The sequence below is a fragment of the Castanea sativa genome, chromosome 2 (assembly GCF_040712315.1).
Source record: "Castanea sativa cultivar Marrone di Chiusa Pesio chromosome 2, ASM4071231v1".
Lineage (NCBI taxonomy): Eukaryota > Viridiplantae > Streptophyta > Magnoliopsida > Fagales > Fagaceae > Castanea > Castanea sativa.
In genome coordinates this window covers 28,128,583-28,145,830 of record NC_134014.1, presented here as the reverse complement: position 1 = coordinate 28,145,830, position 17,248 = coordinate 28,128,583, and the positions used below count along the sequence as shown (strand labels likewise).

The 17,248-nt window shown below is 32.3% G+C and overlaps 1 protein-coding gene across 1 annotated transcript; it reads left to right on the top strand.

The window, feature by feature from the left end:
• Positions 1-14,876: 14,876 nt before the first annotated feature.
• LOC142625151 (uncharacterized) lies at positions 14,877-15,275 on the top strand. Its single transcript, XM_075798851.1, has one exon. The coding sequence runs from the start codon at positions 14,877-14,879 to the stop codon at positions 15,273-15,275; it is 399 nt and encodes a 132-aa protein (XP_075654966.1).
• The last annotated feature ends 1,973 nt before the right edge of the window (positions 15,276-17,248 follow it).

The window sequence follows — 17,248 nt, the reverse complement described above, 5'->3', positions numbered from 1 at the left end:
GCACAGATAGAATTTCTATTCTTATAAATAAACCATATACTTCTGCTGTCCGCCATCTGCAATGGTCAAGTCATGAGGACCCAAGAATATTCCTCATGAGAGATCCTGTTTATGAACCACTACTATACTGTGGATTTTGTAATCAATATTCAACTTACCATGAACATGAATGCAATGATGATCCTCCATGGGATCCTTGTCCCTCATGGGGATACCCTTCTGATCTACCTAAAAGCACGATGATCCCAGAACAAGACTTTCTTATGCTACAGTATTCACTTGGTTACTATTACTTTCCCTATTAATGATGAATCTTTGATTGAAGCATTGACTTGCTTCTTTTATTGACCCTTGGCTTCTTTGGCTCCAACACTGCGGAAGAAATATTCTCTACTCTCCTACAAGATATTGGTGTCCCATCCTTTGATCACTTTTCCACAACGGACAAAGCTACTACAATGAGAGCTTTATCTGCTACCTTCACTAATACTGTCTCCACTGATGATACATTTGGCACAACATGCCAAACTACTTTCGGCTCCAAAGCCAATCTGATTCCTTCCAGATCTAACGCTACTGTTACTCCTGATGCCCCTCACGGGTCCTGATATGAATAGTAAAAATGTCACTATTCACTTTGTACTATTCACTGCTTTATTTACTTATTTAAGGGGGGTTGTCCCTTATGGAAAACTTAGAACTCTCATCTAGGATTTCCTTTAGAACTCTCTCTAGGACTTCCCTTAGTTCAGAATATCTCACTGATTACACAAAGCTTGTAATTAGAACCAAGACTAGCTTTCAAGCCTTGTACTACTATCCCTGTTGATCATTGTAATTTTGTGACTACTACTACTGTAAGTGTTTTGAAGTACATTCAATAAACACTTCTGTTTTCAATACTTTGAATTATTTTGATATACAATTGCTTGGCTGGTTCTACCGCCTTACTTTCAATTATCATTTACTTTGAATTATTCTATATATCTGTTGTGCTTCCGCCTTTTGCATTGTCGTCCTCCCCTGGAGAAATTGTTAACCGTTTTACCCCCTTAGGAACAATTCCTAAACCTAATTACTCCTCTGTTTTGGCTTCTACCTATGATCCTTATGCTTTGACCCCTGTTAACCAACCAGTTCGAACAATTTATCCAAGAAAACCTAATGCTTCCCAATATGTTAAAAAACAATATTCCCAAAACTTGTTTTTTGTTGAACCAAACCGAGCTGCAATCAAGAATCCTCTCTAGATTGCAAAAACCTATTTCCCTCCAATGTTTCACTGGATTGCAGAGCATGGTGGTAAAAAACTAGAATATTATTCTGACATTTTACGTCAGGAGAATTTCATTGTTATCAATACTATTTTTTATTTACATGATAAAACCAAAATTATTTACCACAATGTTTACTTGAAAAACATTACTACTGAAGCTAGTTGGGGACATTCTCCTGCCTCAAAAAAAAGACTCCCCAAGCACCCTATCCCATATTCATACCATGATTATATTGATGCCTGGTTCAGATTCATGCTTCATCAGAATGAAACAATGACTCATTCATGGTTTATTAACTTTGATAAAGACTTTGATGCCACTGCTGATTTACCTCTTTGGTTCACTCGTTGGTGGAATCGATTTGATCCTGATATTGATATTTTTCCCAAACCTCTTGTTGACTATTTCAATTTTTTCAAGCAAGGTTTTAAGGTAATTGCCCATAATGGCAAATTTCCTGCCCTTCTCCACTTTGTTAAACGTTTCAGAGTCCCCTGGATTCTAAAATGAAAATATGAGAAAGAATGAGATATTCTTACTAGACATTGGTATATTAAATGGTGGGACAAGTTTGGTTACATTTCACAAATATTGGACAACGTTTACCGAAGACCGCCTCCCCAGCATCTACTCTCTAGCGCCCAAACTACTTCCAAGGCTCCCTCTACTTCACAGGCCTCAGATATTGATAATTTGAGTAAAGGTGATTTATATGCCCTTCTCAAGAAAAAGATTGAGGAAGAAAAGGAGGCAGAGAACAGAAATTCTGACGATGAAGGTTCAGTTGTTGAAAGTCCTTATTTCCCTTACCCCCAACCTTATCCGAAAGATTGGTTTGGGCATGATGAAGAATATGATGAAAATACTCCTGATCCTAAGCTTGTTGATCCCCATGTTTGTCTGGCCTACACAATGGCTAATGATGTTTCAATATTCACCCAAGGGTAAAAGTATTTACTGCTGCTACCATGATCTCTTTATTGACTACTTTTGGCACTACCAGCCAAACCTTTTTCGGCCCCAAAAGCCAACTTGATTCCTTCCGGATATTACACTCCTGATGCCTCTCACGAGCCTTGATATGAATAGTAAAAACGTCACTATTCACTACTTTATTTACTTATTTAAGGGGGGTTGTCCCTTGTTACAAACTCAAAATTCTCTTCTAGGATTTCCTTTAGAACTCTCTCTAGGCCTTCCCTTAGTTCAGAATATCTCACTAATTACACAAAACTTGTAACTAGAACTAGGACTAGCTTTCAAGCCTTGTACTACTATCCTTGTTGATCATTGTAATCTTGTGACTACTACTACTGTAAGTGTTTTGAAGTACATTCAATAAACACTTATGTTTTCAATACTTTGAATTATTTTGATATACAACTGCTTGGCTGGTTCTACCGTCTTACTTTCAATTATCATTTACTTTGAATTATTCTATATATATATATATATATATATATATATATATATATATATATAACTAGCTTATTTATTGTTGAACATTGTAACACCCGCCTCACTTAAATTTAATTTAATTGTTTCTAGAGTGAAGTTGATGAATTATTTAATTTATTTTGAAGATGATATTATTTATATTATGATATCTACAAAGAATATAAATATAAAGAAAATGTAACGAGGAAAGTTATTTTGTGGATTATTCATATTAAACTTTTAGTCTCTTTATCAGTTAATGAAAATGATAAGAGATTAAAACCTATTTAGATTAGGAGTTTAAGTGTTATTGGAATTCTTTAGAGTTCTAGCCTATCTAAACAACCTTAATTTGAGTTTAATTGGGAATCAAAGTCTTGGAAGCATATTTAAGCCGTTGGGTCTCTCCTTTATACAAATGAATAAAAAAAATAAAAAAAGGAAAAGAAAAGAAGAAGTCGGTGCTTAGCATATTAAAGCTTAAGAGTAAAGAATTAGGGTTTCTCTACATTGAAAAGAATAGAATAACATGTAAAACTTAAGAGGAGTCTTAAGGTTTCTTGCGTAAAAGGTAGAGAGAGAGAGACTGTGAGATTACAAGAAACAAGGTTCTGCATCAGTGTAGTCATGTGGTGAGGTATATCTCTCTCTCTCAAAGATTCATGGAAATAACCTATGATGCTAGTGTAGTTTAATAGATTTGCTTGAATATCCCATATGAACTCTTGAATAGGTGATAAGCTTTTGAATGATTAGTTGCTAGAGTTTACGCAACTTGATAGTGGTGCTGACTTCATAACCTTTGTGATCTATATCATTTTTTCAAGTTTCAAAAATTTTAGTCAGTACATGCTATAGGTTGCTAAGTCCTACAGGTAAATTTTTATGGATGCTATATGTATATTTGGATCTTATAGAGTATTTCATGGTGGCATTGAACTGTTATATGAAATCTTAAAGAAAATATGAATCTGACACTTAGCTAGACAATGGTTGTATTGGTATTAACCTATTAGGACTTGATAAAAATCTTGGTGAACTGGCAACATGCATATTCTCATTAGGTTATATCCTTACGGGTGGTAATACCTCTATTAGCCTCAAAGACATAATAGTATTAAGGAGAAGTAATATATTATGGAGGATTGTAGAGATGTACAAAGACTAGTAAATTATTAGGAAGTGTCCCATACATCCTTAAGGTATACGGCAAGGTGGATTAATTATATAATTGTGTTACTCCTTTACTTTTAGGTGTGGAGGAAGAGCTCATTTGATTTTGGATCAAGACTATGAGTATTAGCAACTAGAGGTAAGTGAACTTTAGAACATGACGTCTCTTAAGACGTATATATATATATATATATATTTTTTTTTTTTTTGGAGAAATTATTCATTATATGATATATGATTGGTATTGACAATATTGTAGAAAGTAAGAATGTTTTCAAATGATCAGCTAGACAGTTTGCAACCTTTGCTAACACAGGGTTAAATGTTGGTCTTCAACCAAAGTAGTGTTATTGTGGTGTGGTGCAATGTTATCATTTGCTCTTCGAAGTCAGTGTTATTATTTGCTCTTTGAAGCTAGTGTTGCCTCTATGAGAGACCGGGGAAATTTTCGGTACTCTCAAAAAAGAGATTTGGGTGCTTTTCTAGGGCACCTCTCTTTTTGGGTAAGTGATGTGGAGTCGCCACTTATTTTTTTTATACAAAAAAAGAAAAAAGAAAAAAATCAAATACAACTTTACATGACTAAATTGTTCCATTCTCATTGATTGAATAAAAAAAATACAAACTTGATAAATTGAGTATTACATGGCTTTGGGTCCTAGTTACAAACTACCAAAAATAGAAACAAAGATAAAGCCTAGGTCTACCTATCCAAAGACATTAAATTCGGAGGCTAGGTTACGGAATGGAAAGGTATTAGGCACCCATTCTGCCCAGACAAAGTCTGGTCTTCTAGACTCTCATGACCAATGTACCCCTTTTATGCATGATACGAATGACATGTTGTATATATGAAACACCTAACTAAACTAAGTCACATAAGTCTATTTATGAATGTGTCCTCTTCTTTATTAAAAAATCAGATCTGTTGTTATGATAAAAAAAATTGTTTTTGGTTTGTACGTAAAAAAAATCATATATGTTTTGTTGAGTTTAAAATAGTTTTTGTGAAGGAAAAAATTAGATTTGTTTTGTTAAGTAAAAAAAAAAAAAAAAGTTTTTGTGAAGGAAAAATCAGATCTGTGCTGTTAAGTAAAAACAATAGTTTTTTTCTACAAAAAATGTCAAATCTGATTAGAAGTAAAATAAAAAATGGTTTTTTTTTTGTTTGTAAAAAATCAGATCTGTTTGTTTATGTGAAATAGAAAAAATTCCTTTTTTAGAAGAGAACTACACTCATAAAATAAACCTACACTACTTGCATCAAACAAAACAACACTATTCATGACCTTCTTTTTAATTTCAAAAATTTTCTTTATTAAAAAATTCAGACCTATATCTAAAGAAGATATAAATCTGTTTTTTGGGTTAAAAAAAATCCAGATTTGTATCTAAGGAAAATACAAATAAGTTTTTATGTAAAAATTTAGATCTGCATCTAAGGAAGATACAAATTAGTTGTTGATTTGGAAAAATTCAGATTTGCACCTAAGGAAGGTTCAAATCAGTTGTTGATTTGGAAAAAAATCTAATTTGCATTTAAGGAAGATGCAAATCAATTTTTGATAAAAATTCAAATTTGCATCTAAGGAAGATGCAAATAAGTTTTTGACTTAAAAAAAATATTCAGATTTGCATCTAAGGAAGATGCAAATCAATTTTTAGTTTTGAAAAAAATTCAGATCTGTACCTAAGGAAGATGATTTGTTTTTAGTTTTGAAAAAAATTCAGATTTGCACCTAAGGAAGATGCAAATCAGTTTTTGATTTTGAAAATTTCAGATTTGCATTTAAGGAAGATGCAAATCAATTTTTGATAAAAAATTCAGATTTGCATCTAAGGAAGATGCAAATCAGTTTTTGTTTTGAGAAAGATGTAGTACTAAGCAGATTTTTGAAACTAAAAATAGATCATGACAATAAAAACATCAAGAGCATATTTAAACAGAAAAAATATTGATAATACATGTTACAACTATTGAAAATTAAAACTGAAAGACTATCTACATCATGCATCCTTAAACTTAAAAGAAGCAGAAAAAAAAAGTAAAGGAGAAAACCTCTTTCATGGACATACTCTTCTTCTTGAGGAATATTTTAGGGTTCAAAGAAATTTGTTCAATTATCTTTGAAACCTAAAATACCTTGCTTACAAAAAAGAAATTCCTAAGGCTAAAGCCTCCAGAACGTCTTTAACGTAAGGGAGAGAATAATAAAAAGGAGAGTCAGAAAGAGAGGAAATCAAAGAGCGTGCAAAGTCTCCCCGAGAAAAAAAATGTGTGCTAAATTTTGAAATCCATCCTCTATTTATAGAGGCTGGGGGGTTCGAAAATTTAGCTAGATGATCAAAATACTAACTGGGACGCTTCCTTATCTCTAAAAAATCAAAAAAGATGAGTTTCAACCTAATCCAAATTCCCCCGAGCCAAATCTCAAGGTTTTGCCAATTGGCACTTGAAAAGTGCTGTTCAGCACTCCAAAAGTGCCAACTTTTGGGTGCCAAGTCCACCTCCTTTTTTGAGGTTTTTTAAGTCGGGACTTGTAATTAGACGTGTTTTTAATCTGTATTCTAAAAATTAAACTCTTTTTTTTTGGATAATTCAGATCTTTTCAGTAACAATTATCTTGTAGATAAATACTCTAAAAATTTTGGATTCCACACAATTTCATCGTTATCCAATTATCCTCTTTAATCCCATGTAAGCAAGCCTATTTTTGACACTAATTATCAACCAAGCACAAAATTATTTAAATAATTTTAATTGTCTAACCAATCAGAATTAATTTAAATTAATCATGTGTGGTTGATTCTACCTAAACACAATGCATGTTGGCCTTGCAAACTTGATCATACGATATCTTTCGATCAGAAGGTCCGATTTGGAAACCAGGTATACTGCCATAACCGTTAGAATCTCAAGATCATGTTTATGTTATGCAATGAAAAAAATTAATGCAATCATGAATTTTGGGTATACAATTGGTCATTCTAGATATCTTCCTTGATTAAATCATGAGTGCAAAATCGAGTTTCTATAGTCTCTTTGTGGTAATTGTTATTGTTTTCCATGGGAATCACCCACCAAGTGTTTAGCAGTTTATATTTTTGTCTGGCAAATATTTTCCATATTAAACTATTGTTTTATTGTTATTGGCATTTATAAGTGGAAAAATTGTTTATTACCATATTTATTGCTTCTATCTATTTAGGGTATTTTGGCCAATTAAAGTGGTTACTATTTTATTTAGTGATTATAGTATTATAATTAAACGTTTTCTTCCTGACAATTTTACAGAATATATTATGTTATTGTTAAAACTATATGTAAGTGTTTTGTAAAGATTATATTTTCCCATTGATACTATTATTTTATTTTGAGAGACATCCTCATGTTATGTAATCTCTTATTGAGCTTCTAGCTCACCCCCCTTTCTCCACCCTTTCAAATTAAAGCAGTGGAATATCTTTTGGTGGTAGATCATTAGAGCCATATATTAAAGACAACTTTTGGAGCTATGTTAGATGATGAACTTTTTTATTATGTTTTCTTAGGATAGTGAGTTTAGCATTCATGAAACTATTTGAGATTGTATTTGGAGACTTTATTGTTAAAGTTTTAGTTTGATGAATTTTATAAGAAAGACTTGATGGTTTGATTCTTATTTGTGGATATTTAATTACGCTTTATTCCATTATAGCAAATGTTGAATATTTATAAGACAGGCACATCTAAATCCTTGATATGAGTTTGGGGTGTTATAGAACATTTACAAAATATTATTATATTTGTTCTTTTCAAACTATTTGGGAATTTAGCTTTTTTTAAAAAAATTAAATAAATAAATTTTTTGAAACAAAATTTTTATGGTTGAAATTGTGTTTCGATTTCACTTAAAATGTAGCTAAGTCAAATCAAATCGTATTTTTTAAAATACAATTTTATAAATAAAATAAAATAAAAAACTAAATTTCTAAATAACTTCAAAAATTGTGTCAATTTAAATGATTAATAATAAAACATATATTTTGTAAATTGGGCCTAAGGTTGGGCCTTAATCTCAAATATTCCAAGGTCCAACGAGATGAAATTAGTTACACATTGTGAGAGATCACCTCTTGAAAATGGGGTTTAAAAAAAATGTGAAGTTGTACTTTTTTATTTATTTATTTATAGAAAAATAAGAAAAAAAATTGAACAATTAAATTTTTATTAAATATTTGAAGAAAAATGACATTTGATGACAAATACGTAGTTTTGGATCCTAATTAAAACCTAAAGAAAGCACACTACACTTTTATCCTAGTTTCAGTCTAAAGAATCTTCTTAGAAAAAAGTCACAATCTAAAGAAGGTAAAATTACATTGAATAAATCACTAGTTAAGAACCTAAGATATAGGTTTGGGGACTAGGTTACAATGTGAAAAGGTATTAGGTATCCACTTTGCTTAGTAAAACCGATCTTCTAAATTTTAGATTGTCATTCACATATTCACGTGAATAAATAATAAAATGCACACAAACAAGTTAATGTTGAATTCAAATGCAAACATTTATTTGTTAGATTAGATCTAGGATTAAACTATAAGCTATAATTCATAGACCAATTTTAAGAAAAGTTTGAGATATAGCGAATTTATTTACGCGAAAACTAGATCCGAGTGATTGAAAAATTAGATCTATATTTTAATGCATGAAAAAATATAAAATCTGTACAGTTATATAAAGAAATATTTTTGTAGAGAAAATACCAGATCTGCTTTTTTATTATGCAAAGAAAATATTTTCATATAGTGAAAATATCAAATTTGTTTTATATATATATATATATATATATATATATATATATATATATATATATATATAGAAGTAGATCTGGAATTATTAAGTAAAAGAAAAAAAATTGATATAGACAATACTAGATTGAAAAAAAGAAGAAAAAGGAAAAAGAAAGAAAAAGAAAAGAGATTTGGATAAATAAATGGTACTAAAAGACGATATTTATCAAAATCTACCAAAGGGCTTGGGAACTTCTCAAGTGCCTAAAGGCACTTTAGGGTTATTTTTTTTATTCAGGTCTCTTTCTTGCCTTAAACATTTTTGAAAGTGTTTTCCAAGCTTAAAACTGTATTTAGACGAATTTTTAATGTATTTTCATGATAAAGCATATTCTAATTCTAAGGAGATAATTAGGATTTTTAAAATAATTTTTCGTAAGATGGTTACTTAAAAATTATGTTATTTGATAGTTTTACAATTATATCAGCTTACTTATTTTAATCTAATGCACCCAGCTACATTTTAAAGTATACATAGACTCAACCAATTACAAAATTCTTAATCAATTTTAATTAGTCATTTTTAGAGTACTATCAAAATTAATTACCATTAATCTTGTATAATTAGTTTCACCTAATCAAATGCATGTTGACTATAAAAACTTAATCTTGTGATATCTTTAAATCCGACCGTTAAATTGAGGCAAAAAATGTATCATTGTAATATTTGAAACCTCAAAATCATTTTTATGAAATGTGATTAATTAGTAGCTAAATTACAACCATGCGTTTAGATATGTGAAATGACCATAATCCCCTCTCCTAATATTAAATTTTGGGTGCGAAATGGAGTGTCTACACGCCTAAGGTAACTTTTTTTATGATGTTAGTCCATAACTTTTAAAATGATTTAACATTTTGAAAATCCAATTATTGGGTTTGATATTTACATTACTTTGAATATGCACATCAAATTTTGTGAACCAATTATTATTTATTATTTGATGCACAACATATGTTTTGTGTATAATTTTAAAGTCTAAAAAATTGAAATTTAAACATTATATGAATCACATAGCTTTCTATAGAAATCACATAGCTTTCTATTCTGATACCAAGTGACAATAGAATATTACTAGTACCATAAAATAGAATTCAAACAATTTAGATAACTAGTTTAAGAAGAAGTTAGGCCTCATTGATAGGCAAAAAATGTATTGACCCCTTGTGATGAATTAATTGATTAATTAGTCAAATTTATTAATTAATCAAATTAACATGCAATGTACATGGCAGCAAAAATAAATTGCCAACTAAAATAAAATGTAGCGGAAAATAAATTTGATAAGGTGATTTGTTTTTGAATGGGGAAAACCTCCAAGGCAAAAATTCCACCGGGTAATTTTATGGCACAATTCTTGAGAATTCACTATTATCACAACAAACAGTTACAAGTAAAGAAATTCCAGTAACTTATACCAACCTACAGTTGAACCCTTACCCCAATACCCAATTGGACTTGTTCTGTAGTGACAATTTCTCCTTTTAATGCACGGCTTCTAGTACGTGACTAACCAATGAATGCGTAGATCCCAGTACGCGACTTGATCACCAACTTGAGAAGGATGTTGGCTGCAAAGTTCTTTAGTTCATCACGCGATGAAGATCACGAAGTTGCTTGGTCACAAAATTCTACGGTGTACAAACATAACAGCTTCGTCAAGAGAAGGATAAACTAGGGCAAACCAGGTTTCCGATCACAATTTGCATAAACAACACTTTGCTTCACACTTGTGCAATTGTGCTCCCTGTGACGACCCTTAAAATAATCCTTATATATGTTTAAGGTTGTGAGAAAAGAAAGACTAAACACATACTCACGGATTGGAATGAAATCAGAGCTAAAAATCTGATTTTCATAATTTTTAATAGATACCCTATCTGTCGAGATTCATGCTTAGATGAATATAAAGAATCACGAACCGAAGGTATAAAGTTTGAACGCCACAAGGAAGAATCCCTAATAAGTTCACAGTTCTTGAAGAATCAAAAGAAGAGCAAAACTTCACCTTTTCTAATTTTTATTCAATAATATAATGAAAAACGTTTACAGACTTCAGGGCCTATTTAAGGGCTTCATAAAACTTAATAGACAAGAAAATATATTCTAAAATAACTCCTAATTGATACCTTACCATATCAGGAATCAAATTTGACCTAAAAAGCATTAAATGCACCTAAAAACAAGGAAAATACCTAAAAAACGTTCTAAATAATAAAAGCCCTAAATTCAGGTAGATTTGGTCTGAAATAACAGCTCCAAAATAGGAAAAAATCTCCATTGACTAACATAGAGCTGGAAAGTTAATCAGATATTAATCCACGCCATAAATCACTCCAAATTAAGCCAGATCAGCCCTAAATAGCTTGAATTAAATTTATTATGCTTTCATCTTCCTTTGGGCCAAGCTTGGAATGTCCTGCGTTAGAATCAGCCCAAATTTCTTGAATCAGCCCATGAAGTGCTTCTTTGTTCTTCTTGGATCTTGCTCTTGTAATAAGCCAAACTGGAACATGCAATGGATCCTTGAATGCTTGTTGATTCTCATCAAAACATCTCCTTTAGACTTAGCATTATGTCCAAAGCTAGTTCTACATCATGCATTTGATGCTGTAGAACATTTGATGCTGTGTAACAAACATGAATATAATAAGTAAACTGAACATTATCAATTTAGCATATAAACATATAATATGGAATCTTAATAAAACCATAATATAAAATATGCAACAACAACCCAATTCCATGTCTATAATTCCTTGGAAGCAAGTATATTATAAACACCATGATTGATTAAGAACTATTCTCATTATTAGTGCTATCATGATAACTTTTATCAAACACTAATAATATGTTGTATAAACTTTGGCCTCTAAGTAAATAATGACATAGCTCCATTGGGAGGTTAACATTACACTTACTCTAGCATACACCATTATCTAGAATCATGTGTAGCCACATTTCATCTCCCTAATAGTGTTTAAACTTGTAGTACCATGAAACAAAACACCATTCTTTGGGATCACGAGGCATATACGCCAAGACGATGTGCTTGTTCACACTACTTTAAATAGGTAAGTTCAATCTTGTAGTATCATGAAATAAACACCCTCCTTTGGGATCGCGAGGGTATATACGCTAAGATGAAGTGCTTACCCCACACTACTATGAACCGATAACGGAGGCTGTGAGATCCAACCCTTGTATCTCTTTCCCACTAGATGTTTGAAAATAAAGGTTTTTAATTAGAAACATGTGTAATCTCATCACACATAGCCTTGCACTTATAAAAGTTTGAAAACCCTTAGAAAAATTCAAAATCACAACTTTCGATCGATCGAATGTATCCCTTGATTGTTCATAAAAATTAAAAATTCATACTTAACAATCTGCCTGCCTTGTACTCGATCAATCGAAAAAGAACATTTGATCGATCAACTAGCAATCGAAAATCAATCGAATCAAACAGAATGGTTACTATTTCACTCGATTGATTGAAACTCGTGAAACTCGAATTATTCTGAATTTTTTTTGAAGCAATTTTCAACGGTTTTTCATGAACAAACAACCAACATACGAACATAATAGACAAAATTTGATATCAAAACTAAATTCCATTGATGCTATAGCCTTAAAGTTCAAATTAACATACATAACATCAAACTTAAACGACATCATAACATCAACATCAACTTTCATCAAATAATAATTTCAATGACCATGCAGAAAATTAATTACATAATCTTCTAGCATCATGAAATTACTATCTTTGATTCTATAACTCACAAAACATGTTATACAAATTTGAAATTGAAAATGGCTTTGATACCAATTGTTGAAAAAATACATGTTTGTATCACATACAAAACATACGCAATGAAAAATTACTTCATTCATAATTGATAACATGTACTATGTAAATTTCAGAGTTCAAGAACAAGAGAGCGTACCATGGTGTGGTGAAATTCAAAACCAAAGATTAGAAGTACTTATGAACACTTTTAATCTTCCCTCCAATTCCACTAACGCCCAAAAAGTGTGGTCTCTTATTCAGTTTTAAGGGAGAATAATAAAGTGGCTTACACTCACATACAATTGTGCCTCTGACTAAAATATGGTATGTTTCTCTCTTCGTATCTAACTGATTAATTAATTGGGCTGGCCTTTTGGGCCATTCCAATTGGGCTCTAATATGTGGCTTGAAGTGGGTCCAAAAGGGAACAAATAAAACACTAGCTCCAATGGGCCTTGGGCTTTTCTGTCAACTCTTAACAAGTCCAAAATTACCATGCACTCTAGGCGTTATTAATAAATTATATCCCAAAACTTTATTGTACATGCAACCCATTCATAAAATATTCGTATTAATACAAAGTCATGAATGTAGACTATCACTTTGAAGATTACTACATCTTAATCCTTGAGTACCCAGTTTAATCCTTTAAGTTATTCGTTATATATTTATGAAATCCGATTTCATAAATATATACTTTAGTAACTCCTTACTAAAGTAGTTAGACCTAACACTCTGAATAACCAAACCTGTTAGACTTATCTCAAGGGAATAATTTATATCTTCGTTAAGAGTTTATGAATTCCATCTTGAGAATATATGTTCCTCAACACTAAATGTGGCTGCCCAACATACTGAGGTTTTGATGATGACTTTAGATCTCACTCTTGATATATCAAAGCAACCTACACCTTATGATCGAGTCTATTATTCTCTCGGGATTAAGAGTTCATGTAAATAAAAATCGTGAAATTTATTATTCATATGACAGTCGTTAGGAGAATAATAAATCTCACAGTGGTCCAGTTCCATATGTTTTAACTCTTAAAACTCATCAACACACCAACTAGAAGTCTCCACTTCCATGATCAAGACAAATCATCTTAGTTGATATGTTATAGTCTTTGGAGACGAAATGCCCAATTTCATCACCAACTATGAACTAAAATTGTAAGTTTACAAAGAACTTGTGATTTATATCTTCTGTGACTAAATCACATACTATACATCTCATGGACTATATGATAATGTCCAAATATTTATGTTACCATTATTTTAGATAATAATAAAATAATTTTATTAACAACAACATTAAGTCGTACATAATATCATATATAGCATCATACAATGAGATTTAAGGATACGAATCCTAACAGAAGAGCTATTCATTAAAGCTCGATAGAAGTCTTGACAAAATCCTTTTTATTGAGATTTAATGTTGAAGCCAGTCAGAAGCTCGACACAAATTGTTTCTGTCAAAACTTACAAAATCAGAAATTTCAGATCTGACTTTCGGCCCATGTTGTAATATTTGTATAGGGTTTCTTTTCTCTCAACCCTAGACATATATAAGACATATTTTAAAGGTCGTTGCACAAGAGAACGCAAGTACAAAGTGCCCTAGTTCATTGTTCTCTCTATAGAAGCTACTGCGTCTTTACACCAAGGATTTTGTGACCAAGAAGTTTCTTGATCTTCATTGTTGATGAACTGAAGAAATTTGCAGCCAACAATCCTCTTCGAGTTTGTGAGTTGGTCATGTACTAGGTTCCATGCATCATTGGTTAGTCACGTATTGGGATTCGTGCATTGAATAGAAAGATTGTCGCTACAATACAAGTCCAATTGGGTATTGGAGTAAGTATTCAACTGTAGGTTGGTATTTCGGGATAGGCCAAAGGGTTTGGTAAGATTAATAATACTTCTAATCGCTTGTGATTGATAATAGTGGATTCTTAGGAATGGTGATCTTAAATTCACCCAGTGGGGTTTTACCTTGGTTGTTTTCCCCATTCACAAATAAATCACCTGTGTCAAATTTATTTTCCATTGCATTTAGATAATTTGGTGAGGTTTTTTTTGTTACCACACTATTGCATATAATTTGATTTAATTAATTAACTTGGGTAATTACTTAATTTGCAAGGGGTCAATTCATTTTAACCGAACAAGTGGTATCAGAGTAGGCACACTCTAATTATGTTTTAATCTTTACTTTGTGATCTATTGACCCCTGTTTGTCATGGATAGAGGACAGTCTCTTATTATACCTTCTTTATTTGATGGCACTAACTATGCGTATTGAATCGTATGCACGAAAGCTTTCTTACAGTATTTAGATGAGAAGGTCTGGCAAGCTATGGAAATTGGCTTGGTGAAGCCAAAGGAAGCGTTGGCTAATTGGGATGAGGCCAAGATCAAAGTGGCAAACTTCAAGAGCAGAACATTGAATGCCCTATTCAGTGTGGCGACCAATGAGGAGTTCAAGAAAATATCCTCAACTGAAACTGCAACGGAAGCATGGACCATCCTCCAGACAACCTTTGAAGGGACTAAGGCTATCAAGGATTTAAAGCTCCAAATGCTCATGACTAGCTTTGAGGAGATAAAGATGAAGGAGGATGAGACGTTTGATGAGTTCTATGCCAAGCTAAAGGACATAGTAAACTCAGCATTCAATCTTGGTGATCATATTCCTGAGCCCAAGATTGTGAGAGAGGAGCTTAAATCTCTCAGGAGAGATTTCATGCCAAGATAACAGCGATTGAAAAATCAAAGGACATTGACATCATTCCTTTAACGAAGCTGATTGGTAATTTGTAAACCTATGAATTGGGTTTAACTAGACTTGGGAAAGGAACCAAAAGTAAGAGTATGGCACTAAAGGCCAAAAGTAATGAGACTGATGAGTCTGTAGATAATGAAGATTCCAAGATGAAGTCCTACATCACTAGGCAGTTCAAGAAGTTCACGAAGAATGCCAATGTGAAAGGTTTTGACAAGGACCGTAAGCAATGCAGTTCTTCTTAATTCAAAAGTCAAGACAGAGGGAAGAAGGATGCTAAGGATGGCGGTCAGTATACTATTCCCTCCAAACCAAAGTGCTTCAGATGTCAATGTTTTGGACACATGAAACAAGAATGTTAAACGTATCTCAAGTCGATTGGAAAAAGCAAGGCTCTTGCTGCTACCTTGAGTGATACCGAGCCTAAGACTGAGTCAGATGACAGTGATGACGAGTGAATCTTAAGTGGTTTCTCTGCCATAGTAGATCCTATTGAGGGGATCGTAGAAGCAGTGGATGAAGAAGAGGACTTCGTGGAATCTAAGTTTGAGAAGATGGATGAATAGGATGACATCCACACAACCTATGCAAAGTTATACAAGGTATTAGAAAAGTATGACAAGTTGTATAGGTTGTCTACTAAGAAGCTTAGTGAAGTGGAGCTGGAATAAGAGGGGCTATCCACAAAGGTTGATGAATCTAATCAAACCATTGGAGCACTGAGGTTTGAGAACAACTTCTTGGCTGAAAGAACCAAGAAGATTGAAACAGATTTGTTCCAAATTCGAGCTCAGTTGGAGAGGACAGAACCTCCAGAAATCAGCTTCTGACAAAACCGGCTTGGGGTATGAACTCTCTAACTCTTCTCATATTGCCTCTTCTAGTAGTTATGTTTTTGTTTCACCTACTGATAATGAAAATCTTGAGAAGAATGAAACTAAAACTAAGATAGCTAGTGAGAACAACATAGACAAGGGCAAATCTATTCTAGGAGCACCTCTTAAGATAGAGAAGAAAGAAACTAGGAACCCTAGGACTAGGAAAGACAATAAGAAAAAGTCTCAATAAAAGAAGTCGCATTTCTGTTATCACTGTGGAGCTTCGGGACACACTCGTCCAAACTGCTATAAGTGATTAGCCACTCAACAGAGCAATAGTGTATTATCATCTGGTGGTCAAGTTCAGATTCCACCATCTTTGGGTCCTCTTGGAGAACTTCTTAAGGCCCTCATGTTCCTTTCGAACTTGAATGATTTCAATTCTTCCCCCTCAACTCTAGAACTAAGGTTTAACTTTAGGAAAGGATCTTCCTCCAATTCCAAAGAGTGGAAGGAAAAAGGCTCCAAGGGATTAAGTCACTTCCTTTCTCTCTTGTTCTTGCATTACTTGTTTGTTTTGCTTTCTTGTTTTTAAGTCAGTCTAATTTTATGCTTTATATATTTACATGTTTTTGTTTGTTTGTTTTCAGTTTTGTTTTATATAAAAATAAAAAAAATTAAAAAATCAGAAAAATACAAATACAGTGTGTGTTTGTGTATATTGGTACTTGTGTACTCTGGATGGCCATTGAAACAAAGTTTCTAAACTGTGTATCTCTTGTAACTTAGATGAGCATCTCAATGCAAAACTAAGCAAGTGAGCTTTGTGGCTTGTGTTTCTGATGAGTACAATTAAGTAATCTTTTATACTTAATACTTATATCACTCTTTTTGACGGTGTGAGAGACCGGGGAAATTTTGGTGCTCTAAAAAAGGAGATTTGGGTGCATTTTCATGACACCTCTCTTTTTGGGTAAGTGGTGTGGAGTCGTTACTTATTTTTTTATACAAAAAAAAAAAAAATTAAATACATGACTGAATTGTTCCATTCTCATTAATTGAATAAAAAAAAATACATATTTGATAAGTTGAGTATTACATGGCATTGGGTCCTAGTTACAAACTACC